At 51.8% G+C, this 15348-nt stretch overlaps 1 protein-coding gene across 2 annotated transcripts in view; it reads right to left on the reverse strand.

The window, feature by feature from the left end:
* The window catches only part of DENND3 (DENN domain containing 3), a gene marked incomplete at its 5' end in the record, with an annotated part of 59600 nt that extends 53556 nt beyond the window's left edge, over positions 1-6044 (reverse strand). For both annotated transcript variants that reach the window (XM_082675121.1, XM_082675122.1), the window contains one exon: positions 5943-6044. In XM_082675121.1, the coding sequence (XP_082531247.1) occupies positions 5943-6044 (102 nt within the window). The remainder of the gene's footprint in view (positions 1-5942) is intronic.
* Positions 6045-15348: the final 9304 nt, after the last annotated feature.

Genomic DNA, 15348 nt, shown 5'->3' on the forward strand with positions numbered 1-15348 from the left:
CCGAATAGCCAAAGCAATCTTGAGAAAGAAAAACAGAACTGGATGAATCAGGCTCCCCATCTTCAAACAATATTACAAAGCTACAGTAATCAAGACAGTATGGTACTGGCACAAAAACAGAAAGATAGATAAATGGAACAGGATAGAAAGCCCAGAGATAAAGCCATGCACATATGGTCACCTTATCTTTGATAAAGGAGGCAGGAATGTACAGCAGAGAAAGGACAGCCTCTTCAATAAGTGGTACTGGGAAAACTGGACAGGTACATGTAAAAGTATGAGATTAGATCACTCCCTAACACCATACACAAAAATAAGCTCAAAATGGATTAAAGACCTAAATGTAACGCCAGAAACTATCAAACTCTTAGAGGAAAACATAGGCAGAATACTCTATGACATAAATCACAGCAAGATCCTTTCTGACCCACCTCCTAGAGAAATGGAAATAAAAACAAAAATAAACAAATGGGACCTAATGAAACTTAAAAGCTTTTGCACAGCAAAGGAAACCATAAACAAAACCAAAAGACAACCCTCAGAATGGGAGAAAATATTTGCAAATGAAGCAACTGACAAAGGATTAATCTCCAAAATTTACAAGCAGCTCATGCAGCTCAATAACAAAAAAACAAACAACCCAATCCAAAAATGGGCAGAAGACCTAAATAGACATTTCTCCAAAGAAGATATACAGACTGCCAACAAACACATGAAAGAATGCTCAACATCATTAATCATTAGAGAAATGCAAATCAAAACTACAATGAGATATCACCTCACACCAGTCAGAATGGCCATCATCAAAAAATCTAGAAACAATAAATGCTGGAGTGGGTGTGGAGAAAAGGGAACCCTCTTACACTGTTGGTGGGAATGTAAATTGATACAGTCACTGTGGAGAACAGTATGGAGGTTCCTTAAAAAACTACAAATAGAACTACCATATGACCCAGCAATCCCACTACTGGGCATATACCCTGAGAAAACCATAATTCAAAAAGAGTCATGTACCAAAATGTTCATTGCAGCTCTATTTACAATAGCCCAGGGACGGAAACAACCTAAGTGTCCATCATTGGATGAATGGATAAAGAAGATGTGGCACATATATACAATGGAATATTACTCAGCCATAAAAAGAAACGAAATTGAGCTATTTGTAATGAGGTGGATAGACCTAGAGTCTGTCATACAGAGTGAAGTAAGTCAGAAAGAGAAAGACAAATACCGTATGCTAACACATATATATGGAATTTAAGAAAAAAAAAAGTCATGAAGAACCTAGGGGTAAGGCACGAATAATGACACAGACCTACTAGAGAACGGACTTGAGGATATGGGGAGGGGGAAGGGTAGGCTTTGACAAAGCGAGAGAGAGGCGTGGACATATATACACTACCAAACGTAAGGTAGATAGCTAGTGGGAAGCAGCCGCATAGCACAGGGAGATCAGCTTGGGGAGGGTGGGAGGGAGGGAGACGCAAGAGGGAAGAGATATGGGAACATATGTATATGTATAACTGATTCACTTTGTTATAAAGCAGAAACTAACACACCATTGTAAAGCAATTATATTCCAGTAAAGATGTAAAAAAAAAAAAAAAAGAAAAAAAAACACGACAGTATGGTACTAGCACAGAAACATAAATAGATCAGTGGTACAGGATAGAAAGCCCAGAGATAAACCCACAGACCTATGGTCACCTAATCTATGACAAAGGAGGCAAGAATATACAATGGAGAAAGGACAGCCTCTTCAATAAGTGGTGCTGGGAAAACTGGAAGCTACATGTGAAAGAATGAAATTAGAACACTACCTAACTCCATACACAAAAATAAACTCGAAATGGATTAAAGACCTAAAGGTAAGACCAGACACTATACAACTCTTACAGGAAAACATAGGAAAAACACTCTTTGACATAAACCGCAGCAAGATCTTTTTTGACCCACATCCTAGAGTAACGAAAATAAAAACAAAAATAAACAAATGGGACCTAATGAAACTTAAAAGCTTTTGCACAGCAAAGGAAACCATAAACAAAACCAAAAGACAACCCTCAGAATGGGAGAAAATATTTGCAAATGAAGCAACGGACAAAAGATTAATCTCCAAAATATACAAACAGCTCATGGAGCTCAGTATCCAAAAAACAAACAACCCAATCAAAAAAGGGGCAGAAGATCTAAATAGAAATCTCGCCAAAGACGACATACAAATGGCCAAGAAGCATATGAAAAGATGCTCAACATCACTAATTATTGGAGAAATGCAAATCAAAACTACAATGAGGTATCACCTCACACCTTCAGAATGGCCATCATCAAAAAATCTACGAACAATAAATGCTGGAGAGGGTGTGGAGAAAAGGGAACCCTCTTGCATTGCTGGTGGGAATGTAAATTGATACAGTCACTGTGGAAAACAGTATGGAGGTTCCTTAAAAAACTACAAATAGAACTACCATATGACCCAGCAATCCCACTACGGGGCATATACCCTGAGAAAATCATAATTCAAAAGGACACATGTACCCCGATGTTCATTGCAGCGCTATTTACAATCGCCAGGACATGGAAACAAGCTAAACATCCAATGACAGATAAATGGATAAAGAAGATGTGGTACACACATATATATATATACAATAGAATATTACTCAGCCATAAAAAGGAATGAAATTGGGTCACTTGTAGAGAAGTGGATGGACCTAGAGTCTGTCATACAGAGTGAAGTAAGTCAGAAACAGAGAAACAAATATCATATTAATGCATACATGTGGAATCTAGAAAAATGGTACAGATGGATGAACCTTTTTCCAGGGCAGGAATAGAAACGCAGATGTAGAGAACAGACACGTGGACATGGCGGGAAGGGGAGGGTGGGACGAATTGGGAGATTAGGAATGACATATATACAGTACCATGTGTAAAATAGCTAGCTAGTGCGAACCTGATATAAAGCACAGAGAGCTCAGCTCTGTGCTCTGTGATGACCTAGATGGGTGGGATGGCGGGGGGGAGGTGGGAGGCAGGGGATATAGAATGCATATAGCTGATTCACTTCATTGTACAGCAGAAACTAACACAACATTGTAAAGCAATTATACTCCAATAAAAATAAAATAAAATAAAAAGAATAAACTTGGGCTTCCCTGGTGGCGCAGTGGTTGAGAGTCCGCCTGCCGATGCAGGGGACGCGGGTTCGTGCCCCGGCCCGGGAAGATCCCACATGCCGCAGAGCGGCTGGACCCGTGAGCCATGGCCGCTGAGCCTGCACGTTCCGGAGCCTGTGCTCCGCGACGGGAGAGGCCACAACAGTGAGAGACCCGCGTACCACAAAAAAAAAAAAAAAGAATAAACTCCTGAAAGAGCAATCCTGGGCCCCAGAGGGTTCATATGTTACTTTCTGATACATGTTGCAACTGCCCCTCACCCCGCCCCCCCACCAACCCCCCATCACCCCAAAGATGATGTCCATTTCCACAGACTCCGCCCAGGGTAGCTTCCTGCTGTTCCCTCCCAGACACTGACTTACTAAAAAGTAAAAAACCACAACACACTAATTCATGTGAGGCATTGTTAGATGACATAATGGCATTGATCTTCACTATAGGATTGGCTGTCATTTGTGAAATAAAACAGAAATAGATTTTTAAAAAATGCTCTAGAAGAGTCCAACACAGTTGCCAGTAGCCACATGTGACTACTTAAATTAATATTAAATGAAATATAAAATCCAGTTCCTCAGTGGCACTAGCCACACTTCAAACACCCAGTAGCCGCATGTGCCCAGCTGCTACCATACGAGACGGTGGAGGTGAAGAACACTGGCTGTCCTCATCTGCAGTGTCTGTTGGACAGTGGTGCTCTAGAGATGGAAAGCCAGGATGCTCTCTCCACCCAAACACATAAAAACGTGCCTTCACCCACAAGATTTACGCCAGTGACCTACACTATGAAAGGTGCTCTGAGCGCTTTTCCACCACCCTGTGATGGATTTGTGACGGATCCCTTCCCATCTATGTGTTTCATCTCCACAGCAACCAAGGAGTAGAAGGAAATGTAACTGACCACAGTAATTCACTGAGGATGGAACTGTATTTTCAAATTCTTTGTCACTAACCTCAAAGAAACAAACACCACCCCATCTAAGGAATAAATAAAACATAAAGTTAGGACACTAGACTATCCTAACATCAAGCTGGCTATTTCTCATACCTCTGGGCTTCTGTTTGCATGTGTCACCAAATAGGAATCCCTGAATCAGAGAGAAACGGTGACTTTTCAAAGTAAAATTAAAAGTTATTTAAAAGCCTTGGACATTCATAGTAGAACTGCTATAAAAATAAAACTGAATAAATGATATCCTATGTTTCATGAATTGTAACAGTAACGTAGGTCTTACAGTGAGGCTGTTACTCCATTTCACAACACTCCTTCTTCTCCTGCTCCTTCAGCTGTTTTTCCCTCCACCCTCTGCCGAACCCCTAACAGAAGCAGAGTATAGAGTAAAGAGGATGATGGCTAAAATGCGGAGTGGCCGACTGCCCACTCGACTTGGGAAATGTCGCAGTCTGTTTAGTTCAAGAAAGTACCACTGTAAATAGTCCGGATGATTCATCCTCTTCTCATCACGGCAACGAATAGACATGCTGTGATCACCCAAGAAGCAAGATGCCCAACTGTGGAGAACACCAAAACTGAAACCAGGTCATTTCCTATCAGAAGGAAAACGAGGTAATGCCATTTGGCACGGAGAGGCAGGGAGACAACTCAACTCAATCCACAGGGTCAGAGGAGGCAGAGACCAAAGGGGGACCCAGACGTGATGGGGGTTCGCGGAGTGAGAGGGGGAAGGAAATGCAGAAATCATCGAAATCGGCCTTATACTAAAGCCAAGGCGTAGAGACCACCAAGACATTATCAGACATTTATCCGGGTTAACTTTGCAACATTTAGCTTCTCTTGGTGATGCCCAGTCAACCCTGCAGCCTTAAATACTCAAAATGGCTTTCTCTGCCTCTCCTTGCTGTCGTCTGGAACCAGATGAAAGGACCTGTCCAGATAACTAGGCAGTAGAGTCGGGAACTCTCCGAACACACCGAGCACCACCACTAACCAGAGAAAAATGATAGAGTCCCAGACATCTAGGCCAAGGGAAAGAGAGGGCCACAGACCCACTCCAAAGAAAGCCAGGGTTCCGGAACTAAGAAGTGAGAACACAAGGAAGAAAAAAGGAGAATGTCCCAAGCTGCGGTCCCAGAGGAAGGGACGCGAGCCTGCCACTTTGGCTGCCAGGGTGCAGAGCGGAGCACAGGTGGAAGCGGGCTGCAAGTGTTTCACAGTGAAAAACAGCTCGTTTCATCGCATACCGACTAAATGGAGAACATATAAAGGCGGTCCTTACATCTCACCGAAAATATCCTTATGCTGTGCCTAGAACAGCACCGGCCCCTAGGAGACCGTGAATCTGTGGAATGAGTGAAATCATTTAATAGCGGACAAGGATTCGGTGCTGGAGGCCGCGGAACCCCAGGCGGCCCAGCCGCGTCTTCACCTGACCCAGGTGGGCGTCCTGAGACAGAGAAGCCGAGCGGGACGAAGCGCTTAGGAAGCGGCCCGACGGACGCGAGCTTCTCCATCACACTTCATCGCGGTGCGACTCCAGCGGTGTCACCCGAGAGGTGCTCCCGGAGGGGAGGGGAGGGGAAGGGGCGGGAGCCCCCAGCCGGCTGCCACTCGCGACTCCACCGCGGCTGCGAGGACAGCTGCTGCTCTCGCCCCAGGAGGCTGCAGGTGGCCGGCCCGGCCGGACCTCTGCGCAACTTCCCCACCCCGCGGACGCCCGGGGCTCCATGCGCACCCGGGGGGGTGCGTTGGGCCCGACCCCGTTCCCCGGCCGCCCCGCCCGCGTCTGTGTCCCCGTCGGGCCTTACCTGCTCGGGGCCACGGAGGCTGTCCCGGGGGGCCCCCAGCAACGCGCACAGCTCCAGCAACCCCGAGGGCAGCGCCAGGTACTGCGGGCCGGCCTCCGCCATGGCTGTTCTGCGGCCGCGGCCGGCTGGGCGTAACCCGCCCGGGCGCCTCGGGCCACCCGGCCCCGAACCCGCGTGCCGGCCGCAACTTCGCCCGCCTCCCGGCCCAGCGCCCGCGCTAGCTGCAGCCGGCCTGTCCGCTGAGAGCGCCGTCCGCTGGGCGGGACGTGAGGGGCGGGGCCTGAGCGGCAGCGGGGCCTGAAGAGGCTGAACGGAGAGGGGCGGGGCCTGGCGGGGCCGGGCTCGGGGCCCGGCGCGAGGTCGTCATTTCCGAACCGGGCCGGCGGGCTCCGGCGCGTGCGCGGCGTCTGAGCGCCCAGCCCCCTCCGTCGGCCCAACCTTTCCCTGCCGGCAGCCCCCTCCTCGGCGAACCGGGGAAGAGGTGGGCGGGGTCCTCAGGTGGCCCAGGGGGGCGCCCAGCCTCCGGGGCCGAGGGTGCCGGAATCACCTGCTTTCGCAAGCCTCCGGGCCCAACCTTGGAGGGACTAAGGCCGGGGGCGCCCCCTGCCGCCGCCGACTGCAGGAAGCCCTCCTGCGAGCAGGGCCGTGGCGTTGGCCGGTCGTGGACGGCAGGAAAGTCCGGTGGGCATAATAGCTATGCCCGGTTAACCAAGACTGGCCAAGTCTGCTAAGAGGTTGAGTAAAGTTCAGCAGGAAACAGGGTGGGGTGGGCGCCGCTAGACTAGAACGCGGGGAGCGCAGGACTGAGGAGGGTCCGAAGATGGACAGGGTCCTTCCCCGGCCAGCTGCAGGCCTGGCCTGATCCCGGTAGACCGTGGGCCTCCCCAGCCACAGGCTGGGGCCAAGAGGCTGGTTTCCGTGCCTGGTCAGTGGCACAGAACTTGGAGGGGACGCCGGCCCAGTGCTAGCTCTGCTTCCCAGCCGACGTTGGGCAGTATCTATACAACCGCGTTGGAAATGATACCAAAGGAACTTTCCTAGTTCCAATAATCTATGATTCTTTTTTTAAAATCTGAAATGCTTAATAATAATGTCAAACAATAACTACAAAGCAAGGTCAAAATGAAAGCAGGGTTGGGAGGTGTGGATCTGGAGGCCAAAGGATTCCTTCATCCTTTCCAGCCTGGTGAGGCCCCTACTGACTGCAGCCTGACTCACACGGGACCTGTGTTTCACTGTTAAGTCATCTAACGATCATGAATCACAGCTGGTTCTCACTCAGGTCCGGAGGCTGCCCAGCATCCCTGGCTCTCATAGGTGAGCCATGACCAGTAGTTGCAACCACTGACTTCAAAAGGACAGATTTTGCTCCTAATGGTCTAGCTCTCTCCACGCTGTCCTGGTTGTTGGCAGCCTTGGCAGAGGGCAGGGTGGAGTCTGTCACCTGAGAATCTGCAGTGCCCAGGAGAGAGACTCACAGATGCCACTGGAGGCTTGAGCAGCAAGGCCTTGGGCTTGCAGGGACCTGGGCTGGCGTCCGCCCCCCTGTGTGACAGCCAAGCTCCTCAACGCCCCGAGCTTCAGCTGCCTGTTTGTTCAAACACTGCCAGGTGTGGCCAGGACGCAGGAGGTAGACACTAGGCCGCTGTCTCGGTGAGGACCCAGTGAGGTTCAGGCAGGAGCTGGTGTCCCTATTCTTCCGAGAGGTGCAAGGGTTTAAGGAAGGGAGCTCCAGGATTGAGGTGGGAAGTCTGGGGCCTGCTGTGGGCGGGGCTATGGAATTCCCCTTTTCTAGGCCTCCCTTTCCTCATCCTTAACACTGGAGTAGGGGCCAGGTGATCTCAGAGGGGCTCCTAGCTCCGTGCTCTTGCTTTTTAATAAGTCCCTGTTACTCATTCTGCAGGGACTTCCAAAGTGCCTGCAGTAAGATTTGCCCCACCCTTGAGAGTGCTAATGGATTGGAGATAGAAGTGCAATCAAAATCCCAGGTGGGGCTTCCCCGGTGGCACAGTGGTTGAGAGTCCACCTGCCGATGCAGGGAACGCGGGTTCGTGCCCCGGTCCGGGAAGATCCGCGGCTGAGCCTGTGAGCCATGGCCGCTGAGCCTGCGCGTCCGGAGCCTGTGCTCCGCAGCGGGAGAGGCCACAGCAGTGAGAGGCCCGCGTACCGCAAAACAAAAAAACAAACAAAAATCCCAGGTGGTGTAAGGGTCACGTAGAGGCTGATGATGCACTTGAGGGGGAAGGGAGGAGCAGACCCTAGCTGACGAGCCCGCCGCCCAGGTGGGTGTCACTGCTGCACATTAGAGCCAGGGGAAGCAGAGCTCAGATCAGTTATGGAACCTGCTGACACGGTGCCCGCCTTGCAACAGAATTTCATGCGTAGGTTACCCCTCCCCTTCTTCCGCCCCAGCCTGTGTAATTTGTTTGCTGTTCTGTCCAGCTCTCAGGATTACTGTGCAGATCAAGTGGGAAAATAGGTATGAAAATAGTTTGTAAACCATAAAGTACTGATGCAAAAATAGGGGACGAGCACAACGTTGTGAATTTATTAAATGACACTAAACTACTTTGAAATGGTTAATTTTCTGGAATGGAATTTCGCCTCAATAAATGATTTTTTAATGGCATTTTAGAGGACGGCAGTCTATCAACACTTCTTTGGGCATTTTAGCAGGGGTTTAGGTATTAACCAGAATTTTTTCGAAAAACACATAGGGAGCTTCATAACATTGGATTTGACAATGATTTCTTGCATCTGACATCAAAAGCACAGGCCATGAAAGAAAAGTAGGTGAAGTCATCAAAACTAAAACGTTCCGTTGCTACAAAGGGCATTCTGGAAAAGTGGAAAGGCAACCTACGGAATAAGGGAAAACGTTTGCAAATCATATATCTGATAAGGGATAAATATTCCACAGCTCAACCATAACAAAACAACCCAATTAAAAAATGGACAAAGGATTGAATAGACGTTTCTCCAAAGAAGGCACACAAATGGCCAAAAAGTTTTCAATAAAAACTGTGACCCCGCTCTATTTCACACATCTCCCCAGATGGTTTAGTGCCCAGGTGCACAGCTTTCTCGACCCTTTTTCCTATGCTGCTTCAGAACCATCTGTGATGTGATGTAATACCTTTATATGTAGATATAAATACACAAATGCAACCAGTTTATTGAGGACTTGTTGGTTGATGTGAAAGTGAAATGGTCTCCAAGTAAAAAACCTCACAGTAACAACAACAAAAGTAGGGGACAAATGTGTGGGATATTCAGCGTTCTTCTTTGTCCCTTGAAGAAGGGGAGAAAGGGTTCTGGTGGTCAGTAGCAGGGTTTGTGTCCAGATGACAGCGTGTGGGCATTATAACTGGACAGACCAGCCTTTTCTCATCCCTGCATTAAAAGTCAAACCCTGGGGTCCCAACTGAGCGCTCCAGCCCCACCTCTCCCTGGGCCCCTCCTGCACTCCTCAGACGCGTCAGCAACCCCCAGGTGTGTGGCACTTTCAGGCTTCCCTGCAGGCTGCCTGGGATGCACTTTCCCTGCTCTGGCCTGCACCTGCCCTACCCTGTCTCCTGCCCCCGTGGGAAGCAGGGCAGAGCCCTCTACTCTGGATTACAGCGTCTTCATCCTCAATTGTCTGCTGCAAATCCTGATTCCAATATTTGCTAAGTATTTGACCTTGGACAAGTTACTTCATCTCTCCGGGCCTCGGTTTCTCAACTATAAAGTGGGGATGATAATAGTACCGCTTCTCAAGTTTGTTCTGAGGGTCCAGGGTCACATAGACCACCATCGCTGGTCAGGTGCAATCAGTGTTATCTTCTACTATCATCGTTTACAGGAATTGTCTACAGGGCCTGTCCCCCGACTTGATGGCATGTAGGGACCGGGTCATGTTGACACACATACATAACACAAACATCCACACGCAGTGGGCATATGACACTGGCTCTCTGATGCAGTCTGCAGCCTTCAGATGCGCTTTATCAGGTTACAACGTTTTAAAAAATGTTTAAATTCTTTTGCCTCACAGAGATTCTGAGGTAGAGGTTAGCTGGTGCTCCACACAAAAATGTAAGCCAAAAACAAACAAACAAGCAAAAGAACCCAAAAAACTAACCTAGGGCTTTCCTGGTGGCACAGTGGTTGAGAGTCCGCCTGCCGATGCAGGGGACACGGGTTCGTGCCCCGGTCCGGTAGGATCCCACATGCCGCGGAGCGGCTGGGCCCGTGAGCCATGGCCGCTGAGCCTGTGCGTCCGGAGCCTGTGCTCCGCAATGGGAGAGGCCACAACAGTGAGAGGCCCGCGTACCGCAAAAAACAAACAAACGACAACAAAAAAGAAATGTAAGCCAAGCTTCAACATTTCTTGGGAAAGTACAATCACATACCTGTTAGCAAAGAAAAGCATGAGTATGAATAAACAGTTTTCTCCAGGAAATGAGGGGACCAGCATGTGGAAGGAAGAATGTTTACCACATAGAAATCAGAGGTAAACTATTCCACATCCAAGCCCCTCTAACTAGCTGTCTGACCTAGGACCTCCCTTTACCTCCCAAGCCTCAGTTTCCTCATTTCTGTTTATTGAGCACCTACTGTGTGCCTGGTCCTGTAATAAGAACTGGGAACACAAAGAATAAAATACAAAATATAGACTCCACCTACCCCCCCACCTCCAACCCCACCCCACCCCCCCGGGCTCCCAGCGCAGCAAACGTGTGTTCAGTGGAGGGAAGGAAGCAGAGGGTGTGTGGAATCGGGGGAGTGACCCAGGGAGACTCAGGCAAGAGGAGAACCCCTGAAAATAACCTCGAAGGGTGAAGAGGCATTTTCCGGGAAGAAAAGGCACAGAGGGCACGGCACAGCACGGCAGGCTACACAGAGGGAACAGTATGGTGTGTGCAGAGGCCCACGAACCAGCACTTGGGTCCTGTAGCCGTGGGAGCTGGTGAGAGATGTGTGTCTGGTGCCCCCTGCTCTGTCCGCACCCCTGGAACAGCACCCAGCGCATGGTGTGGGCTCCACACATGCCTGGGGTTGGTGGGCAGGGTCAGATCGGGAAAGCTGGCATCTATCCTGGGGATCCTGCCAAGTGGCGGAGGACTTTGACCAGGAAGGAAATGGGGCCAGACAGGTATGGGAGAGGGCTGACTCAGGCCCTCTTAAGATAATGCGATTGCAGTGAAGATACTTTTCCAAATTCAAATACCAACCAACCATCCCAGACCCTAGTCCCTGAGCAGGTGGCCTGGAGCTAGAAAAAGGCTGAGAGAATGAGAATGAGGATGAAACGTGTGACTTCAAAAGGAAAAAGGGAAGCTCGCCCACCGCCTCGTGGGCTGTCTCAGGGGTCCTGATGGGCTGGTGGCCAAGGGGATGCCCATTCTGAAACTCAACCGCCCCCCAAGAAGGGTCTCCCTTAAAGAAAATTCCGGGAAGAGAAGGATGGTAGAAGGGAGACCTGGGACACGCTGGCCTAGGCGCCAGGAACCTGTATACACTCCTGTGTAGGCGCCTGTGGCTGCAGAGCTGCTGTGCAGACAGGGAGGTGCCAGGTCAGGGTCCACACGGCTGGGCGGCCACGCTCCTCCTCTGGGTGAAGACAGACAGGAAGCTGTGGTCCGGCTGCTGCTGTGTGTTCGGGCTAGAGGAAGGGGACAGATGTGAGAACTGTCTTAACTCATCCGGACTGGGAATCAAGACAAATAAAAATAGAGAGCTAACAGTAAGTGGGTGGGAAAGGGGAAGTCAGGTACCAGTCCGCTCGAGGGCCCAAGAGGGAAGCCCAAGGCTATTCAAGGTTATTTCCCACCGCACCTTCTGTTCCCGATGCCCTGGAATGTGCTCTCCCCTTTTCTCCCCGGATAACTCTGACATACCTTTCATTGGCTCAGGTACCCCCTCCTCCAGGAAGCCCTCCCTCCCTGCTTCTCGCACCCAGGCTGGGCGGCAGCCCTCCCCACCCCATCACACCTCTTGAGCCCTCATCGTGTCCCTCTGACCTTGAGGCTCTCATCCCCTGTGCCTGCTCTTGGGCTCCAACCTTGTAACCCCTCAGCTGATCCTGGCTCCAGAGCCTCAGCTCAGCCCCTCTCACGCGGGCACTTGTCCTGAGAAAGAGTCCTGCCCTGTACCCCATCCAGTGAAAGGGGCACCAGCAGTGGAGGCAGAAGGACCCAAGACCAGCCCCAGCTCCATCCTTCACTAACTGCAGGGCGATGGCAATGCAGACCCCAGAGGCTGGTGTGAGGGCAAAGGGGATCCTCGGTAAATGCCGACACCCCGCTCCACTTTGTTTCCGACTTTCCCTCCTTGGGAGCCTCTGCATGCTGCAGAGCCCGGCCAGGGCGGATGGAGGCGCGGGGCCGCCCGTGGCAATGGCGCACCGGCTGCTGATGACGCAGCTAATGGATGCTTCGTGTGCACAGGTGTGTTTCCTTATCCATCACCCCTCCAGCCCATGACCAGGTGTCACCCCATTTGGCAGATCAGGACCCGTGGCCCAGCAAGGGGAACCCCTTACCCAAGAGCACAGAGCGGTGAGTGGGGGGACGCAGATGCATTCCCCGGGTGGGGTCGGCCGCCAGCGCCCAGGCCCCTGCCTGAGGCGGACCTGCCCAAGGCCGCTGGCTCTGCAGGTGGTTCTTGCTTGGCGGTTAACAGGGCCTCCCACGCTGGAATGTTATCATTAGAAGGGATTTTCAGACCATTTGGCGAAACCCAGTCAACTCTTAACTCCCCGGGGCAGTGAAAGTTCAGAGCTGGAAACACCCCCTTCCCGTCAAAAGAACACATTCCGAGAGAGGAGGTTAGTCCAGGGAGGCTCTTAAAGGAGGCCGTGGAGGCCAGTCCTGAGCAGGGCCACTCCCTCCCACCAGCCCAGCAGCGTGGTCCTGAGCCCACCCACAGAGAAGTGTGCCGCCCCCAGAGGTGTCCGCTTGCCCGGCCCCACCAGGAAGTGTGGCTGGGGGCACGGGCGGCTCAGGCCGCATCACAAACGTCTCCCGGTCCCCGGAGCAGCTCAGGTCAGAGCAGCAGCTGGGCTCTCCTGTCCGTCCTCCGTCCCTCTTCGCCTCCAAACCCAAAGCCAGGCTGAGCCCAGTGTCAAGGAGGGGCAGAGGCCTGAGGCCCAGCTGCTACCCAGTCCCCTTGCTTCTCTCTCAGCTGGCCACCAACCGAGCCACCAACACCCATTTCCTGGTGTGTATGTGTGTGTGTGTGTGTGTGTGTGTGTGTGTGTGTGTGTGTGTGTGTGTGTGAGCCTGGGGGGGCATTGAGAGCCAGATGGTGGAGGGGGGCCAGGGCAAGGGAGGGCCCTAGACCTGAGTCTCCCCCGCCCCCATTCCCGGGCCCCCTCCCACCTGGGACCCGCTGAGACATCCTTTTCAAGCACATGGACCCCTTCCAAGAACTCCACACAGTTGTTCACGGAAGGAAGCAGCCGCTCCCACATCTAGCAACTCCCCCCGCCCCTTCCATCACCCGGCTCCTGCGTGGACAATCGAGGGCAGTGACAGGGGCCACAGATTAATTCCTTCCAAGGGTCCAAAGGGTCCGGAAGGCCTGGGGGGAGTCGGCCGAGCGTGGGTTTGTTTAAAACCCAGTTTAAAACGCAGCGTCACTGCCTGAAACACGGCCCTCGCCCCGCGGTGGGCTCTGTTTTGGGAGCTCTTTCCCACTCCTGCACGAGTGAGACCCTGGAGAGAGAGGGATGCGCCCTGATGCCAGCCTCTCACCTGCCTCTGGGCTGGGAGGGGTCCCGCTGCTTCAGTGAATGAACAAGCCAGTCCTGTTCTTGCTGCAAAAATCACTCAGCAGCTGCTGGGAGCCCTCAGGCCAGGCCCCAGGTGGAGCGCTGGAAGCAGAGAGGAGCGGGGAGGCCCCAGTGACAGGGGTGCCACCAGGCCTGGAGCCCCACTCGGCCAGGTGTGCCTCATCCTGCTCCCACGGCCCTGGTGCATCTATCACCTCATGCCCCTCACTCGCCTGTCTCTCCAGCCTGCGAGGTGGTGAGCTCCCCGTCCTGATGCTGCACCCACGCCCGGCCCTGCCCTCGTCCCTCCTCCACTGGGTACTCGGCGCTGGGTCATTCTAGTCCTGTGCTGCCCAACTCGGAAACCAGCCAAACGAGGGCTAGTACTGCCACGGGCGGGTGTGAAGGGAGCCTGCTCTAGATTTCAAAGACAGCACGAGAGAAGAATGTAAAGTACCTCCTTACTAATTTGTACATTGATCCGTGTTGAAATGATAATATCTTAGATACGCCAAGTTAAATAAATGTTGTTTTTTTGCGGTACGGCAGGCCTCTCACTGTTGTGGCCTCTCCCATTGCGGAGCACAGGCTCCGGACACGCAGGCTCAGCAGCCATGGCTCACGGGCCCAGCCGCTCCGCGACATGTGGGATCTTCCCAGACCGGGGCACGAACCTGTGTCCCCTGCATCGGCAGGCGGACTCTCAACCACTGCGCCACCAGGGAAGCCCGAAATAAACGTATTATTAAACTGAATGTCACCTGTTTCTTTTCACTTTGTTTAACATGGCTGCTAAGCTTACCTCTGTGGCCGGCATGCTATTTCTCTTGCACAGCACTAGTCCGTATTTAATGAGCTTTGAAAAGGAGATCTGGAAGACAAATTCACTCATGCACTTACACTGATATTAATTGAGCAACTACTATGTGTCAGGAATGCAGAGACAAGCCAGCCGTGTCCCTGCCCCCCGGAAACCTCCGTAGAGGGCCTGGTACCTGCCCCAGGCCACGCTCCGAGGTCCTGCGGGCGCAAGACTCAGACCCATTGCCGGGGGGGGGGGTGCTGCTCCACACCCTGGTCCCCGAGAGTGCTGGTGGCTTGCTCAGCGTGAGTGTCAGTTTTTCCTTCTCGGAGACGGGCCGGCACAGGGCAAGTTCCCTCCACGTCTCTCCCTGCCTGAGTGGCTGTCTCATGCCACTGTGTTTCTCTAAGTCAAACAGGGTGGTTGTCTACAGGGTGAACGAGGGGCCCCTGAGCTGGGGTGGGTGACGCACCCACACAGGGCCAGCACCCAGTGGCCTCTTGGGTCATGGACCCCAATCACATCCCACCAGACATAGAAACAGGAGGAGGATTTAAAAAGAGGACGCCTACCGTTTAGTATGTGCCATGAGGGTTTTCTTACAATCATTGTGAACCTATTTTTATTAAAGTCTTTATAAAGACATGTAAATGCAGGTGCCGAGTCAACGTGTAATTCTGCTCTTTCCCTTAAGGTGAAATCTTTCTTTAGACTAAAATTCGTTTATGAAAAGTAAGCTTTCCTTGAATAGACCAAGTGCGTCTCATGCTGTGATGTCTCCCCAAGTCTGTTGAATCCCCAAACTGGTCAGAAAGGCTATCTTGTCATGTTACCACGCTGGGAGCCAT

This window comes from Grampus griseus, assembly GCF_964374135.1.
Source record: "Grampus griseus genome assembly, chromosome: 17".
NCBI lineage: Eukaryota > Metazoa > Chordata > Mammalia > Artiodactyla > Delphinidae > Grampus > Grampus griseus.